Source organism: Bos taurus, chromosome 5, assembly GCF_002263795.3.
Source record: "Bos taurus isolate L1 Dominette 01449 registration number 42190680 breed Hereford chromosome 5, ARS-UCD2.0, whole genome shotgun sequence".
Lineage (NCBI taxonomy): Eukaryota > Metazoa > Chordata > Mammalia > Artiodactyla > Bovidae > Bos > Bos taurus.
Genome location: NC_037332.1, coordinates 119224012 through 119243946, shown reverse-complemented (window position 1 = coordinate 119243946; position 19935 = coordinate 119224012). Strand labels below are relative to the sequence as shown.

The 19935-nt window shown below is 64.4% G+C and overlaps 1 protein-coding gene across 6 annotated transcripts in view; it reads left to right on the top strand.

Moving 5' to 3' along the window:
• Window positions 1–229: 229 nt before the first annotated feature.
• Window positions 230–19935, top strand: part of BRD1 (bromodomain containing 1) — a 37214-nt gene continuing 17508 nt past the window's right edge. For all 6 annotated transcript variants that reach the window (XR_009494727.1, XM_024992837.2, XM_024992836.2 and 3 more), the window contains exons 1-3: window positions 230–580; window positions 3463–4840; window positions 16560–16716. Coding sequence is in view for 5 of the 6 variants with exons in the window: in XM_024992837.2 (XP_024848605.1) it covers window positions 3477–4840; window positions 16560–16716 (1521 nt within the window). In the remaining variant the exon portion in view is untranslated. The remainder of the gene's footprint in view (window positions 581–3462; window positions 4841–16559; window positions 16717–19935) is intronic.

The following is a 19935-nucleotide window of genomic DNA, read 5'->3' as shown; positions in this document are numbered from 1 at the left end:
CGCCCCCTCTCCTGAACCCCGCGCCCCTCCGGTGCCCCCCACAGCCGGTTTCCGATCCCCGTCGCCCGCCCAGCGCCCCCTCTCCTGAACCCCGCGCCCCTCCGGTGCCCCCGCCCGAGCGTCGGCGCGCGGCCCTGCCCTCCGTCCCCTCCCCCGGCGGCGGCCGCGCGTCATGGCGGCGGCGGGCGGGGCGCGTCTCGCACGCAGCGCGCCGGGCGGAGCGCTCGCCGCATTGTTTGCTTCGCTGGGGAGCGAGCGGCCGAGCAAGCCGGCCCTGGCGTCCGAGCAGCCCCGCGCCAGCGCCCCGCCGCCCCGCCGCTGCCGCCGCCCGCCGCCCGCCGGCCGGGCTCCCGCGCCGGGCCTCCGCTCGGCCCCGCCGCCCGCGCGAGCCGCCGCCCGCGAGCCCGCGGCCGCCGCGCCGAGCCGGGCCGGGCCGCCGCCGCCAGGAGCCCGCGCCCAGAGCGGCGGCGGGCCGGGCCTGCGCGGCCGTTGGCGGAGGAGCCGCGGGCGCCATTAGCGCCGCCTCGGCCGCGCCGGCCCCCGCGCCCGCCGCCCGGCTCCCGCGGCCGCGGCCCCGAAGGTGAGTGCGCCGGGCGGGCCGGGGGGCCGGGGCCGCCGCCTCGCCCGCGGGCCGCCGCCGCCGCCGGCCTCTCGGTGCTGGGGCCGCCGCCATGTTTGGGGCCGCCGCGGCGACGCATTGTCCGCGGGCGGCGGGGCCGGGGGAGGCCGCGATGTGGGGGCAGCGGCGGGGAGGCCGGGGCCGGCGGGCGGGAGGCCGGCCTGGCGAGGCGGGGAGGGAGGGCGGCCCGGAGGCCCGGGAGGGAGGCCGGGTCGGCAGGCCGGGGGACCGGGGAGGGAGGCCGGGCGGCTTGGGAACTCGACAGGGAGGGAGGCGAGGCCGGCGGGCGGGAGGCTGGACGGCGAGGGAGGCCGGCCGGGTTGAGAGGCCGGGGGGCCGGCGGGGAGGTCGGGCTGGCGAGGCGGGGAGGCCCTGGGTCCGGTCGGGAGGCTGCAAGGCCAGGGAGTGAGGGCGGGCCGGGTTGAGAGGCTGAGCGGCCGGCAGGGAGGGAGGCCGGCCGACGGGGAGGCCCGGAGGTCCGATCGGGAGGCTGCGAGGCCTGGGTGGGAGGCTGGGCCGGGGAGAGAGAGCCCGGGCGGCTTGGGAGCTCGACAGGGAGGGAGGCGAGGCCGGCGGGCGGGAGGCTGGACGGGGAGGGAGGCCGGGCTGTGGAGGCGCCGGGGCCGCCCTGCCCGCCGCGCCTCCTGCCCGGCCGCCCGGCGAGGTGGGGGCGGCCCGGGGGCTCGGCTTCCCCGGCCGAGCGTTTGCCCGAGGGTCGCGTTATGTAACGGACGCGCTGGGCTTGTTGAGCCCGGACGGGAAACTTCCTGTTCCAGGGCCGCGCGGACCCGGGCGGCCGCCCCCTCCCGCGCCCGCTGCGGGCGGCCTCCGGGCCCCCAGGAAGAAGTGACCTGGTTGTAATTTACGGGGCACGCGCTGCAGGCGGGCCCCGCTGGAGGAGCCGCCCACCGGCGGAGAAGGGTCGCGGGGGCGGCGCTGCGTGCCGCCCCTGCGCGAGGGTGTTCGTGGCTTTCCTAGGGCCAGGCGGGAAAGGCGGTGTTGGAAGGTGAACCGGCCCTGGGTGCCGCGTTCCTCTCTTGTGGCCACACGGCTTTTCAAGGGGCATTTATCAGAAGGGTCTGGAGGGGCTGCCGATAGTCTCCACGTGGGAACCTTTGTCCTGCACGGAAGCTCCAGGTGGACGGAGGTTGGAGGTTTGGAGCCTGGGGTGTAGGGGAATGGTGGGCTGGTGAGGTGGTCTGCAGAGTGACCAGCGCCTTCTGTCCCTGTCACCATCGAGCTTTCAAATTGCAGAGCTGCCATGAGCAGTAACTGCTGTCCTTCTTATAGCAAGTGGCCAGATAACAAAGCCTCAGTCACTTCAGGAGCGTGTGGGTTTTGAAGAGCCGGTTATGGTTAGTGCTGTTGGTACTGTGCTCTGGAGGAGAAAATTACACGTTTGCCTTTCGTCTGCTGAGTAACCAACTGTGGCTTCTGCCCCACCCCAGAGGACCCCTGAGGCTGCACTGGGGGCCCTCCGCAGGCTGTGGTGCTGACAGCAGGGGGACTTGCCCTCTCCCCAAGAAGGGCTGGCAGGGCCAGGGCAGCTGGGGCGCAGCTTGGCTGACTGCACCCCAGGAATCCAGGGCTGTGGGCCCCTGGGACGTGGAGATGCAGGGGGTTAGGGTTGGTTTGCCCGTGGTGGCTCTCAGGCTCCCCTTTGTAGGGCGTTCTTGTCAGATTTCACATAAACGTTTCTGTTTGACAAAAGAGAAGGAAAACCACAGTCAGAAAGACCTGTCTCAAGGAATGCATTTCGGGTCTGCTGCGATTTCCTCTCAGGTGTGACAGTGCAGGCCGCCGCATGGCGGCTTTTCCTGGCCGACTCCCCAGGGCTTTGTCCAGCTGGGGGCCTTGTCCAGCGGGGGGCCTCAGGCTCCACCTGGCATGTGTGTCGGCCAGTCTCGTCAGCATCACTCTGATTCCTGTCAGTGGCGTGTGGTGGTTTGGAGTGGGGAGAGGGCATTGTCATCAGTTCCTAAGGTGTCACCCTGCTTGGCGGGTGGTGGACCAGAGTCAGGGATCGTCAGGAAAGGGAGACTGGAAGTAGAACTTGCTGGTGGCCGATGGCAGATGTCTGACAAGAGCAAGTGCTTGAAAGTCTCCGTGGCCAAGGCTTAAGTCGCCTGAGCCTGTGCTGCACCCGGTAGAGGGGAGGAGCACTCTGTGGGTGGCGAAGGGGTCTCCGGGTTGCCCTCACTGTGACGGGATGATGGCCCAGCACTGTGGTCAAGCCAGCAGCCGAGAAGGCCCCCGAGGGGCAGGCAGGTGGCTGGCGTGCAGTCGCCACTTCTGAGAAGCCTGCCCAGGCCAGTATGGGGCTGCCCTCTTGGGTCCCGGCGCGGCCGGTGGCCTTTGCCTCAACACGGTTGTGGGTTGTGGAGGGTGTGTTCGTGGAGACAGTGACGGGCTGAGGGCTCTCTCCTGGGTAGCAGTGGGGGTCAGACAGCGGGCAGAGCCTGCAGGAGTGCAGCTCTGTGCACGTACTGTCTTGGGCTTGGGACTGCGACCCCAACTCCTGAGGGGTGTGGATCCAGGGTGACCAGTGAGCAGTGGGCGTCAGCATTCTGGAAGGACTCGTCCCCGTGTGTGCCTCTGGGGGCCCTCCTGACTGCCTGCCTCTCCTCTGGTCCCGGGAGTCCTTGGCGGGGAGCAGTGGCTGTAGGTGGTGGTTGTCATACCTCCGTGAGTCCCGGATGCGTGGTTTTGGAAGCCTCAGGGTGGGTTAGCTGGGACGTCTGCTTGGATTTAGTGCCAGGTGCTTAGTTCTACCCATGTGCGCTTGGTGGTTTTCGCCTCTCCTGTCTTCTGCGTGGCGCTCACGTGTTGTCTGTCTGTTTCAGGGAGTCAGTGCCAAATGAGGAGGAAAGGCCGAGGTCATCGCGCTGCAGCGAGGCACCCTTCCTCCCCTGGCAGCACCAAGCACTCCCCCACACGAGAGACCCTGACCTACGCGCAAGCCCAGAGGATGGTGGAGATCGAGATCGAGGGGCGCTTGCACAGGATCAGCATCTTCGACCCCCTGGAGATCATCCTGGAAGATGACGTCACGGCCCAGGAGATGAGCGAGTGCAACAGCAACAAGGAGAACAGCGAGCGGCCGCCCGTGTGCTTGAGGACTAAGCGGCACAAGAGCAACCGGGCCAAGAAGAAAGGCGACGCCCCGCCCAGCGCCCATGGCGCACCGGCCTCCGCCAGCGCCCTCCCCGAGCCCAAGGTGCGGGTGGTGGAGTACAGCCCCCCGTCGGCGCCGCGGCGGCCCCCCGTGTACTACAAGTTCGTGGAGAAGTCTGCCGAGGAGCTGGACAACGAGGTGGAGTACGACATGGACGAGGAGGACTACGCCTGGCTGGAGATCGTCAACGAGAAGCGCAGGGGCGACTGCGTGTCGGCCGTGTCGCAGAGCGTGTTCGAGTTCCTCATGGACCGCTTCGAGAAGGCCTCACACTGCGAGAAGCAGAAGCAGGGGGAGCAGCAGTGCCTGATCGACGAGGACGCGGTGTGCTGCGTGTGCATGGACGGCGAGTGCCAGAACAGCAACGCGATCCTCTTCTGCGACATGTGCAACCTGGCCGTGCACCAGGAGTGCTACGGCGTGCCCTACATCCCCGAGGGCCAGTGGCTCTGCCGCCACTGCCTGCAGTCCCGGGCCCGGCCGGCCGACTGCGTGCTCTGCCCCAACAAGGGTGGCGCCTTCAAGAAGACGGACGACGACCGCTGGGGCCACGTGGTGTGCGCCCTGTGGATCCCCGAGGTGGGCTTCGCCAACACCGTGTTCATCGAGCCCATCGACGGCGTGCGGAACATCCCGCCCGCGCGCTGGAAGCTGACCTGCTACCTCTGCAAGCAGAAGGGCGTGGGCGCCTGCATCCAGTGCCACAAGGCTAACTGCTACACCGCCTTCCACGTGACGTGCGCCCAGCGCGCCGGCCTCTACATGAAGATGGAGCCCGTGCGCGAGCTGGCTGGCGGCGCCGCCACCTTCTCCGTCAGGAAGACCGCTTACTGTGACGTCCACACGCCCCCCGGCTGCACCCGCAGGCCTCTGAACATTTACGGGGACGTGGAGATGAAAAACGGCGTCTGTCGGAAGGAGAGTTCGGTCAAAGCGCTCAGGTCCACCTCCAAGGTCAGGAAGAAAGCCAAGAAGGCCAAGAAGACGGCCCGGGAGCCCTGCACGGCCCTGCCGCCTGTGTGCGCGCCCTACATCCCCCCGCAGAGGTGAGCGCTGCGAGGGGGCGCAGGGTCTGTGCGGGCCCGCCACGTGCCGTCTGCTCGGCCCTGACGGCCCCTCTGACGGGGCCTTGTTCCCGCTGCACTTGGCGGGAGCGTGGCTGTTGTCAGAGACTCGGGTCTGAGGCAGGGGTGTGTGTGCGTCTGGTCTCCTCGAAGCCCGGGGCCGAGCCCGCCCAGCCGCAGCCCCGCCTCGGGTGCCCAGGATTCGCTGCCCTCTCTGCCTTCCTCACCGTGCTCGCAGCAGCATTTGGGGATCTTGGGACTGAAAAAACGCACGCATTTATTTATCCGGCTGCGTCGGGTCTTAACTGCGGTGCACGGGATCCTCTGTGGCGTGTGGCCCCGAGCGTGCAGGCTCCGTTGCCCTGCAGCATGTGGGGGCCCAGGTCCCCAGCCAGCAACTGACCCCGTGTTCCTTGCACTGGGAGGCGGACTCCCACCCGCTGGACCACCAGGGAGTCCCCTTGTGGGATGTTTAACTTGCTGAACTTAGGCAGTGTGGCTGGGTGAGGCAGACACGGTGGAGATGAGAGTGGGGCTGACGGGGACCCTGGCGGGAGATCCTGGCTTCATTCCTGTCGGGGCACGGGCTGTCTGGTTTCCCAACCTTTTCTCTCAGATGAGCGTTGCCTGGTCAGCGTGGGGTTCTCTTTCTAGAGTGGTCCCGGTGGTGGGTCAGGATCCCGCCGGCCACCCCCGTCTCTAAACTCTCCGCCTTCTGCTTATCTCTCTTGCTACTGACTTCCTGTTTTTATTTCATTGGATTTAAAAATGCTCTTGTTGGGAACACCAGGTAAGTGGCTTGGGGAATTTCTTAGCAGACTTGTGAGCACCGTGTGGTTTGGGAAAGACTTAAACACAGGCTGTAGTGTTGAGCGGCAGAGAGGCAGGGAGAGCGGTTCAGGGGGCTGCGGCAGGGTGGCCGGTGTGCTAGGCGTGGCCTCGGAAGTCCTGCCTTGTGCCAGAGGAACAGGCACTTCCTGGGTGTTTGTTAGGAGTGTCCAAGAGGAGAAAAGTACGTAGATAACAGTAAATTCAGACAGTGAATAGAAAGCACTTCTCATTCTTCTTATCTGGAGAAGACTTCTGGTAAAACCAAGCGTCTCTTTGCAAATAAGTCGGTCTGACTTTTAAGACAGTTTCACTTGCGTTTGGAGAAGGAAATGGCAACCCACTTCAGTACCCTTGCCTGGAAAATCCCATGGATGGAGGAGCCTGGTATTCAGGAATCCATGGGGTTGCAGAAAGACAGGACTGAGCGAATTCACTTTGACTTCACTTGCGTTTCTTCCTGAGGGTTGGAAAGTATAGGATTTGTATCAAGAAGTTCTGTTTAAGACCCCAAAGTTTTCAGGTTTACTAAAATCAAAGTAAATAAAAGTTGTGACTTTATAAATTGAGAAGCCAGGAGCCAGGTGCTGCCCTCTGTCCAGTCCCACGTGGTGCCCACTGCCTGCCTGTCTGTCCGTCCGCCTGAGGGGCAGGCACGCGGCGGGGAAGCGCGGGCTCCTGGGGTCGGAGGTGCCGCCTGATGGGGGCCGAGCGGAGGAGCGACAGGCCCTTGTGCTGCCCGCCCCCGGCTCAGGGCGGAGGTCAGCGATGCACCTGGGCGAGTGTGTGTGGCCGTGGGCCTCGCCGTCGCTGTTGCCCAGCGTCTCCGGAGACCCTGACGTCAGGCCAGCGTGTAGGGTGTTGGGGCGGCTGGGATGCCCAAGCTCACGACCACTGCTCTCTTCCTGAAGCTGTGGTCCGCGGTGCGGCCTTAGGATCCAGGCCCCAGAGGGGGTCAGTGAGGGTGTAACCCCGCGCTCTCCACAGCCGCAGGACAGAGCTGCCGCCAGGACGTAAACCACCCGTCAGAGCTGGCTCAGGCGCTGGCTGCACGAGGGGCTCTGAGGTCTCAGAAGAGGAGGGGCCCCTCACTCGGCTGAGGGGAGGGTTGGCTGTGAGAAGGCTGGGGGTGGTGGCAGGGACTGTGAGTGCTTCTGTAGTTTGCGTGGTTTAAAAAGTTGTTTGCAAATGAAAAAGATAGTTCAGACACACTAATCTTGAGACCGTCATCTGTTCTCAACAAGAGGCAGATGGTTTAGTTTTTCTCATCTTGCAGCATGTTTACACTACAAAGGTCGCTTTTTTTGTCTAGTGACAGACCCCAGAACAGAGGTGTGGGTGCCCTGAGCATGTGCTCCCTCCTGTCCGAGGGCCCCAGGCCTGCGGTCAGCCTGGCTGGCTGTGCAGGCTCAGCCCTGTGGCTGCTCCGTGCGCGGCCAGGCGTGGCATTGGCTCTTTCGGGAACGCCGAGCGCTGCCCTGGGTGGCCCTCGTGGCCTCCCGCTCCTGTTGCCGTGAGGGCCCAGCCTGCAGCGAGCGCGGGAGCTGTGCCCGTCTGCCCGCTTGTCCCCTCCCTCTCCTGCTCTTCAGTTAGAGTGACTTTCTCCCTGATGGAGAGGCGACACGTTTGAAGTTGGGGAGGACCCGTGAGGTCAGGTGGAAAGGAGAGAGAGCTGTCGCTCGCCCTCCTCTCCCTCCTGAGCTGGTGCCGCCCTCCTGGTGAAGCGGCCCTTGTCCTCGGGGCCGCTGTTCTCCTTGGAGCCTCTGTTTCCTCGTCCGCTCCCTCGGCCTTGTGCGCGAGGGCAGAGGGCGGTAGAGGCAGTCACGGCAGGGCGCGGGCTCCGAGAAGGCGTGTGTGGGATTGGAGCTTCTGGGTCTCTGGGGTCACTGGCTGAGTGAGGCTCCTGCAGAGCTGCAGGCCGCTGTGGGTGCCCTGGCTGCTGCTCTGGGCGTGGGGAGGGGCCACGGCAGGCCCTCGTGGCCGCCCTGGTGGTTTACGCACTGCTGCTTACTGTGGACGCTGCCTTACGATCCCTGACAGGGCCCTTGCCAGGGTGGGGGCTCGGCGTCTCATCCCTCCGAGGACGCGGCTGAAACCCCAGGGGGGCCGGCTGGACGGTGGGGGCTCGGGTCGCTGGGCTCACGCACTTAATGCTCGCTGAATGTAGTAGCGAGGAGTGTGGGCCTTAGTCTTGCCTGCATTCTTTTCTAGCAGCTAGTTTTACTACGATTTCTGAAGTTCTGATGGGCTGTGGCCTGGGTCAACGGGGGAGCCTCGTGGCCCCCGCAGGTGGGAGCACGGCTCTGGGTGCCCCATGCGTGTGAGTGTCGCCAGGCAGCCCCCCACTGGGTCCTTGGGGAGGGGCTGTTGACAGAGCCCAGGTCGGGAATGCGGGTTGAACGGTGGCCATGGTGTGGGGAGCCGGCTGCCCCGCTGGGCGAGTGCACGGCTGGGGGACCGCGCCACGTGGGTGCCACGTGTCTGCTGACCCTCCCGTGACTTCGCTGGTTTCCCGGTACTTGAATTTGGGGTGGGGTATGGGGGCTGGCGGCCAGCTCCAGGCTCTGCCCCCAAGGGCCTTCGGGGGTGGGGTGGGGTCTGGGCACAGGCCAGCCCGTGGGCACTGTGAGTCAGTGAAGCCCAGTGTGGGGTGCCTGGCGCCTCATGGTGGCTGTGCCATGTCTTGGGCATCTCTGAGCGCCTCCCGCAGGCCCCCGTGTTTCTGGGGCTGAAGCAAGCGCCGAGCGGGGTTCAGCGGGGCGCGTCCCGTGTGCCTCAGGCGTGTGGACCTCTGGTGGGCCGGGCATCCTGGAGGCGCAGAGGGGGCCTGGCCCCTAGGGCATCTGCCAAGGACTGGGGTCTGGCAGTCCCTGCTCACGGCTCCCGTGTCTGCTTTGCAGAGGGGGGCAGGCACACGTGGGCGTTTTCCTCCGTGCTGTGCTTGGGGTCGCTGCCTGGAGTGGACCGTGGGGCGGGCCCGGCGCACGTGGAGACCGGCCTCGGCATCCCGCCGCGTCTCGTCCTGTATTAGTTTCGAGTTTTTCTCTGAGATAACTTCAGGTTTATAAAAGCTTGCAGAAGTAGGAGGAGAGACGTCTCCCCTCACCCCCTTAGCCAGAGGCCCCTCTCACTGATGGCTCGCCAGTGTGCTGTCCCGGGGGCAGACCATGTGCCCCTGGGCACCACCCAGGCGGGGGCTGGCCTCCCGGGGCGCCTTCTTGCCTGCGGCCGGGAGTCCCGCTTGGCCTCCCCGGGATCGGGGTCACCCTTAGATTGCCTGTGCCTCCCTGTGAGGGCTGAAGGGCGTGCCCACCCCATGGGGTTCTCTTCTCCTCTCAGCGCCATGGAGGGAGGTGCGGTTTTCGGAGGGTCTGCCTAGCGGGCCTGGGTGCTGAGGTGCATCTGGGGGCGTCACCGCTGGTGGGGTTTCTCAGGAAAGGGGGCTCTGACCAGCTGGCTGTCACGCGCCTGCTTGGGCTGTGAGGGGCGGCGCCTGGCGCAGGCAGCTGCCTGGCTGGGGGGTGGGGGTCCCGCTGGGAGGCGCGCACAGGCTCCTGGGGTCCCGGCCGTGATCTGTGCCGTCAGGCAGGGGGCGCCCCAGGAACCAGCAAGGCCCAGAGCTGCGCCCCTCCAGAGGCTGACTCTGGGCTTTTTGGGTCTGGTGGGGGGGCTTCTCTTGCGTCCCCTGATCTCCGACTGAGCTGTTCTGAAAGCGCAGGGCCTGTTGTGGCTGGGAAGGGAAGGTGGCCCTGCTCCCTGAGGTGCCGGCGGGGCGGCCTGGGCCCTGCTTCCGCGTCTGTGTGTGTGAGGAGGGATGGTGTGTTTAAAAAACCAAGTAACGAATCTGGCTGCGCGGGCTCTGCAGTTGCGGCATTTGGGCTCGTGATTGCGGCCTGAGGGGTCCCTGACCTCGGCCCCCGCGTGTGGAGTCTCAGCCAGTGGACTGCCGGGAAGTCCCAGGGGATGGTTTTTAATGCTGTTTTCTCCCTGTTTTTCATGACTTTAATATAGAAAGTTAAAAAAAAAAGAGACGCTGACAGGGATTTATCAAATGTAGTAAAAAACGGTGACTGACGCTTGTTCCTGAGGCGCCTCCAGGCCCACCAGCCCGGCCGCGGTCGCAGCAGCCGCTTGGAGTGGATGGGGCTGGGTCCCTCTCAGGCCTGCCTTTCCGTTCTTCCTGCCGGGGTGGGCTGCTCTCCCGCTGCGGGCATGGGCAGGCCTTGAGTGCTGCCCTCTGACCGCAGGCCCCTGGCGCAGGCCTGGGCCTTGTCAGCAGGGTTGGTCTCCGTGCCCCGCGGTCCCGGGTCTCTCCCTGGTTTGGCCTGTGGTTGGCAGGCAGTTTGCTGGTGCTCAGCGCATGTCTCCCCCTCGGCGTCCCTGCTCTTTACATCTTTAAAAGCCCTTGTCAAGGCTGGATGTTTGTGAGGCTGGAAGCGCCACCCCCATACCCCAGCTTCGGGAGCACTGGGCTGGCCCCCTCGCCCGCTCCTTCCTTTGGGTCACTTGGAAGCACACCCCAGTCCTGGACGTCCCCCGGGGCCTTGGCAGCGCAGCTAACAGCACGCTTCAGAGCCTCGCCGTGCCTGGGCCGTGCCTGCGGCCCTGGAGTGGGTGTGTCTGGACAGCGTGTGTCTGTCTGGTCTGAGGACGCGGCGTCTGACCCTGTGGTCCTCAGCCCACACACCTGTCCTTCCCGCTGGCGGGCAGGGCCATCACTGGTCTGTCCCTGCACCCCTGACCTGGAGACCGCTCTGAGGGCCCCCCATCCCCGAGATGTGCGTCTCGGAAGCCCGGCTCCATGCCTGCCTTCAGCCTGACCCGGGCGTGGCTCACCTTTTGCTCACTACGACCTTTCCAGCGTCTGTTGAAAGTTCACGGTTTTCTCCATAAAAACGTCCATGGAAACCTCAGTCTTAGAAACAGTGCTCTCTCGGCGTGTCTGGGTGCTGGTGAGATCCAGGGCTTTACGTTGGTGTTGTGCGTTGCAGCCTCCCTTAGGTTCTCTGGACGTCGTGTGTGAGGTGACGGTTTGGGCGGACTTTCCCTCCTTCGGGTTTTCCTGTCTTCTTTTTTGCTAGCCCGAGTGGGTTTGACGGGCGAGAGCGGGCAGCCCCGCCACAGGGATCACCGGCTGCCTTTAATGTGTATTTTTGATCTATTTTATGGCTTGTATATGTCACATCTTACTTAACCGTTCATTTCCTGAGGGCCTCGAGGTTTTCTTCTGAAAGCTTTGCAGCTATCCCTCCGCTCCTGCCCCCTGCCCCGCAGCCTTGGCACTGACGGGACCTCTGGGGCCTGGACTGCTGGCCTCCCGGGTCAGGATGGCTCCGAGGCGAGGCGTCGCAGGCTTGTCGTCCCTCGTGCTCACGCACCGGCGTCCGTGCAGCCGTTTGCCTGCTTTGCCCGCTTCGTCCATGAAACACCTCCTCCCCGAGACTCACACCCACCCAGCCCGGGGGCGTCTGTGCGGCCAGCCTGTGCGCCGTGCCTGCCTGCCTCCTGTGTGCCCCCGGTCATCCGTCAGGCTCTTGGGATTTCAGGTTGGTTTGGGGGTGACCTGCGTGTCCCTTTTTGTCCTCCTCACTGGTGCCTCCACTTCTGGCCTTGCTGTCACTCACGCGTGTCTTGTGACCGTCTTCCTTCATGGTTGGTGTGCCCACTTGTGTGGTGAGCGTAGCCCTGGCGGGGGTCCTGGGGGGCTGCTCTCGAGGGGCACCTCCCAGTGCGCCAGGAGCAAATCGCAGGGTGCGAGGGCCCCTTTTCTTTTGTCGGGGGGGTCGCAGTCTGGTCTCCGCTGTGTGAGTGGTGCTTCTGGGACTTCGGTCTCTAGACCACTGGCCTCCTGCACGTGGCCGTGGACCCCAGGCCCTGGGGTGTGTCTGTGCGTGTGGCGTCTGGCCTGACCCCCCTGTCCCGCCTGGTCGGGACGCCCACCCGGAGGACTGGACGCCTGTCCTCGCCTTCCTGCAGTCAGTGCCGGGCTGGGTTGGCCTGAGTTTCTTTTCTGATAGTGAACCTCCTCTGAAAAATGGGTTCCTTTTATTTCTTTTGGGGGTGGTAAGAAAACTTTTAAACGGTTCATTCAGTTTCTAGAGTAATTGTTAAAGGAATGTATTTCAGTTTTCTTCTGTTTTTTCATAATTCAGATTTGGCCAGTTACATTTTTCTACAGGTTTGTTTGGCATCTCAGTTTTCATGATACTTTTTTTTTTTTTAATTGAAGTATGGTTGATTGATTTAGAAAGTGTTAGTTTCTGCTTCATTGGAAGGACTCATGCTGAAGCTCCAATACTTTGGCCACCTGATGCGAAGAGCTGACTCATTGGAAAAGACCCTGATGCTGGGAAAGATTGAGGGGAGGAGGAGAAGGGGGTGACAGAGGACGAGATGGTTGGATGGCATCACTGACTCAGTGGACGTGAGTTTGAGCAAACGCCGGGAGACAGTGAAGGACGGGGAATCCTGGCTTGCTGCAGCAAGGCCACGGGGTTGCAGAGAGTTAGTGACTGAACAGTGGCAAATTTCTGGTGTGTTGCAGAGTGACACAGTTACACGGTTGTTTTTTTCATATTCTTTTCCATTGGGGTTTATTACGGGACGTGGACTATAATTCCCTATGCTGCGTAGTAGCCACTTGTTGTTTATGTGTTTTACGTACAGTTCTGTGTATATATTAATCCCAAACTCCTGATTCATCTCTCCCCAACCCTGTCCCCTGGTCACTGTAAGTCTGGTCTCTAAGCCAAGCCTGTGGGTCTCTGTTTTGTACGTAAGCTGATCTGTGCCATTTGGATTGCACGCATAAGCGATACAGTGTTTGTCTTTGATTTGGCTCCCTCGGCGTGACCGTCTCCAGGTCCATCTGTGCGCTGCTGCTGAGTCGCTTCAGTCGCGTCCGACTCTGTGCGACCCCAGAGACGGCAGCCCCCCAGGCGCCGCTGTCCTGGGAGTCTCCACTGTGTCATTATTTCCTTCTTTTAATGGCCGAGTGATATTCCCCCTCTTTCTCCCTCTCTCTCTCTCTCTCTCACACACACACACACACCCCATCCCTGTTGCTACTGTGTCATCATTTCCTTCTTTTTTTGTGGCTGTTTCTCACACACCCCATCTTCTCTGCCATTCCTGTTGACGGGCATTGAGGTTGTCTCCGTGTCTTGGCTGTTGTGAACAGTGCTGTTTTAAAGGCACAAGGCTCACTGTTAGTTGCTTTCTGCTCCCGTTTGCTTCTTTGCTAGTCTTTTCAGCTAGCACGGTTCTGGTTTTGCCGAGGTTTTCCCACACTCTTGTGCCTGCCTCATGTTCCTCCCTGGTGGCCTCAGTCGGTGTTGCACGCCGAGTCCACCTTTTACTGGTGCCACCCTTCACCGTTGCAGGAGCCGAGCATGTGAGAGAGCACACGTCTGCGTGCGCTCTGTGTGTGAAGCTGCCTGCTCTTTGCTGGTCCTGAGTCAGGTGGCAGTCACAGGGTGAGGACAGGTCTCAGCAGAAGGGCGCCTGCCAGGTGCCCAGGACAGACACAGCCCCTCTGCAGAGCGGGGGCCCAGGGTCCCCAGCGCCTTCTGCTGGAGCCGTGGAGGGGCTGTGGGGATGCTCTGGCTGCCGCTGGAGCCGGCACCGTGTAACCGGGCGGGCCTGTGGACGCGCTGGGCTGGGGCTCGCTCTCTGCCCGGGCCGCTGTGCCTGGGTGGAGCTGCCCCTCGCTGGATTCCTCGGCCGCCAGAAGAGGCCCCGGGCAGGGCCATCCTGAGCGGCACTTGGCCTTCAGCCCCGAGGCTTGAGCTGCAGCCACTGCCTTAATGACGAGGAGCGTTGTGGGTTTGGACTCAGCGGAGCCAAGGAGCGTTGTGGCTCTGGACTCAGCGGAGCCGAGGGTGTCAGCACAGTTACATATGAATTAGGAATCACACTCCTCAGAAGATGTCCTTTTAAAATTCCTTTATCTCCGCCCTGAAATGTTGATGTCCTGTGTACCGGAAGGAAGCCTCCTGGTCCCATTGGAGTTTGGTCCTCAGCCTGCATTTGTTGTCTTCAGGAGGCGCGGTTCCCAGGACGGGCAGAGGCAGGGGCCAGAACCCAGCCTGGAGGGTGTGAAGCCCTTGGTGTGCCCTTGAGTGTTCTTAAAATCCTTCGAGTTTTACAGTCTCTGAAACGATGGTCTTGCCACGAGGCCTGGAGACGCTTGTGCTTGCTTTTGTGACGAGGAGCTGACCGCACCCCCAGCAGCTTCTGCCTCCAGCTGTCCCATTGCTTTTTGTCTGGCGGGGACCGGGGCCCCCTGAGAGGGGCCATCCTGCAGGGCCGCTCCCACCTGGGGGAGGTTGGTGCGTGAGCATGCGTGGCTTAGGGTGGGGGACACCCGGGGTCCCTGGACGCGTGAGCTGAGGGCTCAGAGGAAGGGACACCCGGGGTCCCTGGACGCGTGAGCTGAGGGCTCGGAGGAAGGGACACCCGGGGTCCCTGGACGCGTGAGCTGAGGGCTTGGAGGGGGGGACACCCGGGGTCCCTGGACACATGAGCCGAGGGCTCGGAGGGAGGGACACCCGGGGTCCCTGGACGCGTGAGCTGAGGGCTTGGAGGGGGGGCACCCGGGGTCCCTGGACACATGAGCTGAGGGCTCGGAGTGGGGGACACCCGGGGTCCCTGGACGCGTGAGCTGAGGGCTTGGAGGGGGGGCACCCGGGGTCCTTGGACGCGTGAGCTGAGGGCTCAGAGGGGGGGACACCCAGGGTCCTTGGACGCGTGAGCTGAGGGCTCAGAATGGGGGACACCTGGGGTCCCTGGACGCATGAGCTGAGGGCTCGGAGGAAGGGACACCCAGGGTCCTTGGACGCGTGAGCTGAGGGCTCAGAATGGGGGACACCCGGGGTCACTGGACGCGTGAGCTGAGGGCTTGGAGGGGGGACACCCGGGGTCCCTGGACACATGAGCTGAGGGCTCGGAGTGGGGGACACCCGGGGTCCTTGGACGCCTGAGCCGAGGGCTCGGAGGGAGGGACACCCGGGGTCCCTGGACGGATTGAGCTGAGGGCTTGGAGGGAGGGACACTCGGGGTCCTTGGATGCATGAGCTGAGGGCTTGGAGGTGGGGACACCTGGGGTCCCTGGACGCATGAGCTGAGGGCTCGGAGGAAGGGACACCCAGGGTCCTTGGACGCGTGAGCTGAGGGCTCAGAATGGGGGACACCCGGGGTCCCTGGACGCGTGAGCTGAGGGCTCAGAGGAAGGGACACCCGGGGTCCCTGGATGCGTGAGCCGAGGGCTTGGAGGGGGGGCACCCGGGGTCCCTGGACGCGTGAGCTGAGGGCTTGGAGGGGGGGCACCCGGGGTCCCTGGACACATGAGCTGAGGGCTCGGAGGGGGGGATACCCAGGGTCCTTGGACGCGTGAGCTGAGGGCTCAGAATGGGGGACACCTGGGGTCCCTGGACACATGAGCTGAGGGCTCGGAGTGGGGGACACCCGGGGTCCTTGGACGCCTGAGCCGAGGGCTCGGAGGGAGGGACACCCGGGGTCCCTGGACGGATTGAGCTGAGGGCTTGGAGGGAGGGACACTCGGGGTCCTTGGATGCATGAGCTGAGGGCTTGGAGGTGGGGACACCTGGGGTCCCTGGACGCATGAGCTGAGGGCTCGGAGGAAGGGACACCCAGGGTCCTTGGACGCGTGAGCTGAGGGCTCAGAATGGGGGACACCCGGGGTCCCTGGACGCGTGAGCTGAGGGCTCAGAGGAAGGGACACCCGGGGTCCCTGGACGCGTGAGCCGAGGGCTTGGAGGGGGGGCACCCGGGGTCCCTGGACGCGTGAGCTGAGGGCTTGGAGAGGGGGCACCCGGGGTCCCTGGACGCCTGAGCTGAGGGCTCGGAGGGGGGGATACCCAGGGTCCTTGGACGCGTGAGCTGAGGGCTCAGAATGGGGGACACCTGGGGTCCCTGGACACATGAGCTGAGGGCTCGGAGTGGGGGACACCCGGGGTCCTTGGACGCCTGAGCCGAGGGCTCGGAGGGAGGGACACCCGGGGTCCCTGGACGGATTGAGCTGAGGGCTTGGAGGGAGGGACACTCGGGGTCCTTGGATGCATGAGCTGAGGGCTTGGAGGTGGGGACACCTGGGGTCCCTGGACGCATGAGCTGAGGGCTCGGAGGAAGGGACACCCAGGGTCCTTGGACGCGTGAGCTGAGGGCTCAGAATGGGGGACACCCGGGGTCCCTGGACGCGTGAGCTGAGGGCTTGGAGGGGGGGACACCCGGGGTCCTTGGATGCCTGAGCTGAGGGCTTGGAGGGAGGGACACTGGGGGTCCTTGGATGCCTGAGCTGAGGGCTCGAAGGTGGGGACACCCGGGGTCCCTGGACGCATGAGCTGAGGGCTCGGAGGGGGGGACACCCGGGGTCCCTGGACGCATGAGCTGAGGGCTCGGAGGGGGGGACACCCGGGGTCCCTGGACGCATGAGCTGAGGGCTCAGAGGGGGGCACACCCCGGGGTCCTTGGACGCAGGAGCTGAGGGCTCCGAGGCGGGGACACCCCGGGGTCCCTGGACGCGTGAGCTGAGGGCTCGGAGGGGGGGACACCTGGGATCCCTGGACACATGAGCTGAGGGCTCGGAGTGGGGGACACCCGGGGTCCCTGGATGCGTGAGCTGAGGGCTCGGAGCGGGGGGCACCCGGGGTCCCTGGACGCGTGAGCTGAGTGGCAGTGGCAGGTCGCGGCCCGCAGACAGACGGGGCCAGGAGGCAGGTGGTGGTGGGGGGGGGCGGGGGACAGGCGGGGGCCGCACACGGTTTGTTAACTGTAACGCTGTTGTTTCTAGTTTCCGTGATAACGTGTCCACGTCCTGCTTCATAGCTAAACCCCGAGTTTTTCCATGTTCTAGATTAAATAGGATTGCAAATCAGGTGGCCATTCAGCGGAAGAAGCAGTTTGTCGAGCGCGCCCACAGCTACTGGCTCCTCAAGAGGCTGTCCAGGAACGGAGTCCCGCTGCTGCGCAGACTCCAGTCCAGCCTGCAGTCCCACAGGAGCTCGCAGCAGGTACGTGGCCCGCCGGGGCCGGGAGGCGGCATTCGGCCGGGGCGGCAGGCGGAGCCTCCGTCCGAGGTGCCCCTCAGCCCCGCTCTGTGCTGGCCTTTCCTGGCCCCGCCCACTGGGGGCGCGCGGGGGAGCCTCTGCCAGCTGAGCAGGGGGTGGGTGTGCCGGGGCCTCTGGCAGGGACCAGTGCGCAGGAGGGGCAGCCGGGGCGGGACGTGCGCCTTCCTCTCAGTAGCTGACGCAGGTTCACAGGCCGGCTGACGTTCAGAGTCCTTTTCTGAAAGGTGGGTTTAGGAAGGGAGACACCGACTTCATGAGCTGTCACAGATAAATGGGGCTTGGCCGCTGCTGGAGCTGAGGGCGGGCCTCAGGGCTGAGCGGACTCTGCTCTTCCCACTGCCCGCGTGCAGCAGGGCCGCCCAGCACGTTGTCCGGAAGGCTCCGTGAGCCACGATGCCCGAGGGGGTGCAGGGGTCACGGTGCCCCTGGGCTGGCGGGGACTTCCCTGGTGTGGGAGCCCTCTGCCGAGTTCCAGTCGGGCAGGGCTGCCTGGCTGGAGGCTCCCGTCGCTGGTCCCACGGCGGGTGACGGCGGCCGCCCGTTCGTTCGCGTGGTCCCCAGAGCCGCCGCTTCCCCGCTCTGTGTGCCTTCTTCCCGTGGTTCCTGTGCGAGTCCCAGGCTGTGTGCTGCCCGGCCTGGACGGAGCTCTGCCTCTTCACCTCCTTAGGCCTTCACCTCCTTAGGCCTGCAGAGCTGATGGCAGGTCATTCAGCATTGCACACACATGAATGCTCGTTTAAAAAGAGAAGCTTGGATTCTGCTATCTCTCTAATGCTTTTTGAAATCCAGAGGAGTGTGACGTTTCTGGGCGACTGTGGGGTGGGCCGTGCCCCTGACCCTCCTCTATCTCCAGGGAAGGAGGTGGCACACGGCCGCGGGGCCGCTCCCTGGACCTGCCGCTCCCGGGGTGTGACAGGCAGGTCAGGTCCCCCCGCCCGGCGGTCCTGGTGCCTGCAGTGCCGTCTGAGTCCCCTCCCCCGAGACGGGCACAGATGTGCAGGCTCACCAACACCGCCCCCCCGCCCGCTGGGGAGGCTGAGCCCCACGCACCAGGCTGGAGCCGCCCTGGACGCGTACAGAGGGGCTGACAGGGCCAGGTGCTCGGCTCCCGCCTCCTGCCGGCTCCGTGCGGCGGCAGGACTGCTGACGGCTGAGTCCTGCTGCCCGCCCTGGGGCGGGGATGCTCGTCCTGAGCCTTCTGCCCCCCTGGGCCTTTCTTGGGGAGGCCGTGTGCTCTCCTTCTCCCCACTGGACACGGGGTTCTGTCTCCGTCAGGGCTGTGTCAGGACCTGGGCCTGTGGGCTGTGAGGGCTGGCTGTGGGCTGGGGGAGCGTCCTTGGGGCTGCAGGGCTGGAACCTTGGGGACTGAGGGTGGCTGTTTGGCTTGGTGCTGCCTCAGGAGCTCCAGGAAGGAGGGCAGGGCAGAGCCCACAGGGCCTTTGGGTGCTCGGAGAGGGTGCTGGACCTTGGGGCTGGTGAGTTAGGCAGAGGGCATCTCGAGATGGGAGCAGGGAGGCCGGACGGGGCCTTTGTCCTCAGCCCGGTGACGGCGGAGCAGTGGGAGGTGCAGAGAGAGCAGAGCTGGGAGTCTGGTCTGGGGCTGGGCTGGCGTGGGGAATCGAGTGGGGAGCGGGACCTGGGCCGAGGTTGGGGTGCGTGAGGGGCCTGCCTGCACCTCAGGGGAGCACGCATTCCCAGGGTCAGCATGTGGGTTTGAGAGCAGTCATGTTCTTCTCACGTCCTGCTACGCATGGGGAATTCGTAATGACAGGAGAGTCCACGCACAGGAAACAGAAGGGCCGGTCCTCTTGGCTGAAGGAGTTGCAAGGAGCCACAGAGACTCAGACGGGAGGTGCAGCTGGGCTTGACCAGGGGCCAGTCCTGCCTCGGTGGTGGTGAGCTCAGTGGTGCAGCCTGTGTGGGCAGGGCCACGGGTTGGGGGTCTGCCTGCCCCCCGCCAGCCTGGCATGGCCGGGAGCTCCCCATCGCGGGCTAGGTGGGAGGGCTGCACTACCTCTGGCTTCCCACCCATCCTAGTGAAAGTTGGCTTTTGGGGGCAACCCGTTCATGTTCCACATGGACTGTCGAACGCTTGGTGTGATTTTGATGATTTTTGAAACTTGAAAAATGTTTGGTATCAGAGTTTAACCTGACTCACTAGTCTGTGTGTCTGGGCATCTGCCCTGAGCTGGGCCCTGGGAGAGGCTAGGTGCAGCCCTTCTCTCTCATGGCAGACCTTCCAGTCAGGGACGGACGGACAGATGGGATGAGCTGGGCTGGACGGGATGAGGCGCTGCGGTTGCTGGGCGCTCCTGGCCCCTGCCTCCTTGGTGGTCTGGCCCCTCGGTGGTCTCTCCTGGGCCCATGGAACCCTGGCCTCTGTAGGTTCCCGTGGTGGTTCCATCCTGCAGAGCAGGCTGGGGGCCTGCTGGGCGTGAGGGTGCGGCTCCTGTCCCACCCGCCCTCGAGTGCTCACGTCCGCCAGATCCCCCTGATGCGTCCTGTGGTGGGAGGGCGTCCCCCATTCGCTTTCCGGGGGCTTTCGGACAGCTGGTTGTCCTGCTGAGCTGGGGCAGGGCCTCTTGCTGTCCGCACTGCTGCTGCTGGTGGTTCGGCAGGGCGAGACGGCTGTCCCTCAGCGTCTCCCACCCTTGCTCGTGTCCTGGGAGTCGGCCTGATGTGCGGGGTCCTCACGCTGCAGAGCTGGTCTGCTCTGTCCGCAGCTGGGGTGCTGGTCTGACCCAGTTGGTGTTGACCTTGTGGGGTGAGGGGGTTCTGTCCGTCTCACTTCTAGGCACTGGGTGTGTTCCCCTCCTTCCACGGGTGAACGATGGCTGGGTTGCAGTCTTCTCAGAGCTCTCTTGATAGCTGTTTGAAACCAGAAATGACTGTAGTACTCCCCCAGTATATGCAACCTTCCAGGATTGGTTTCACGTAGCAATTAAAGTGGAGAAGGCAATGGCACCCCACTCCAGTACTCTTGCCTGGAAAATCCCATGGATGGAGAAGCCTGGTAGGCTGCAGTCCATGGGGTCACTGAGAGGCGGACACGACTGAGCGACTTCACTTTCACTTTTCACTTTCATGCACTGGAGAAGGAAATGGCAACCCACTCCAGTGTTCTTGCCTGGAGAATCCCAGGGACAGGGGAGCCTGGTGGGC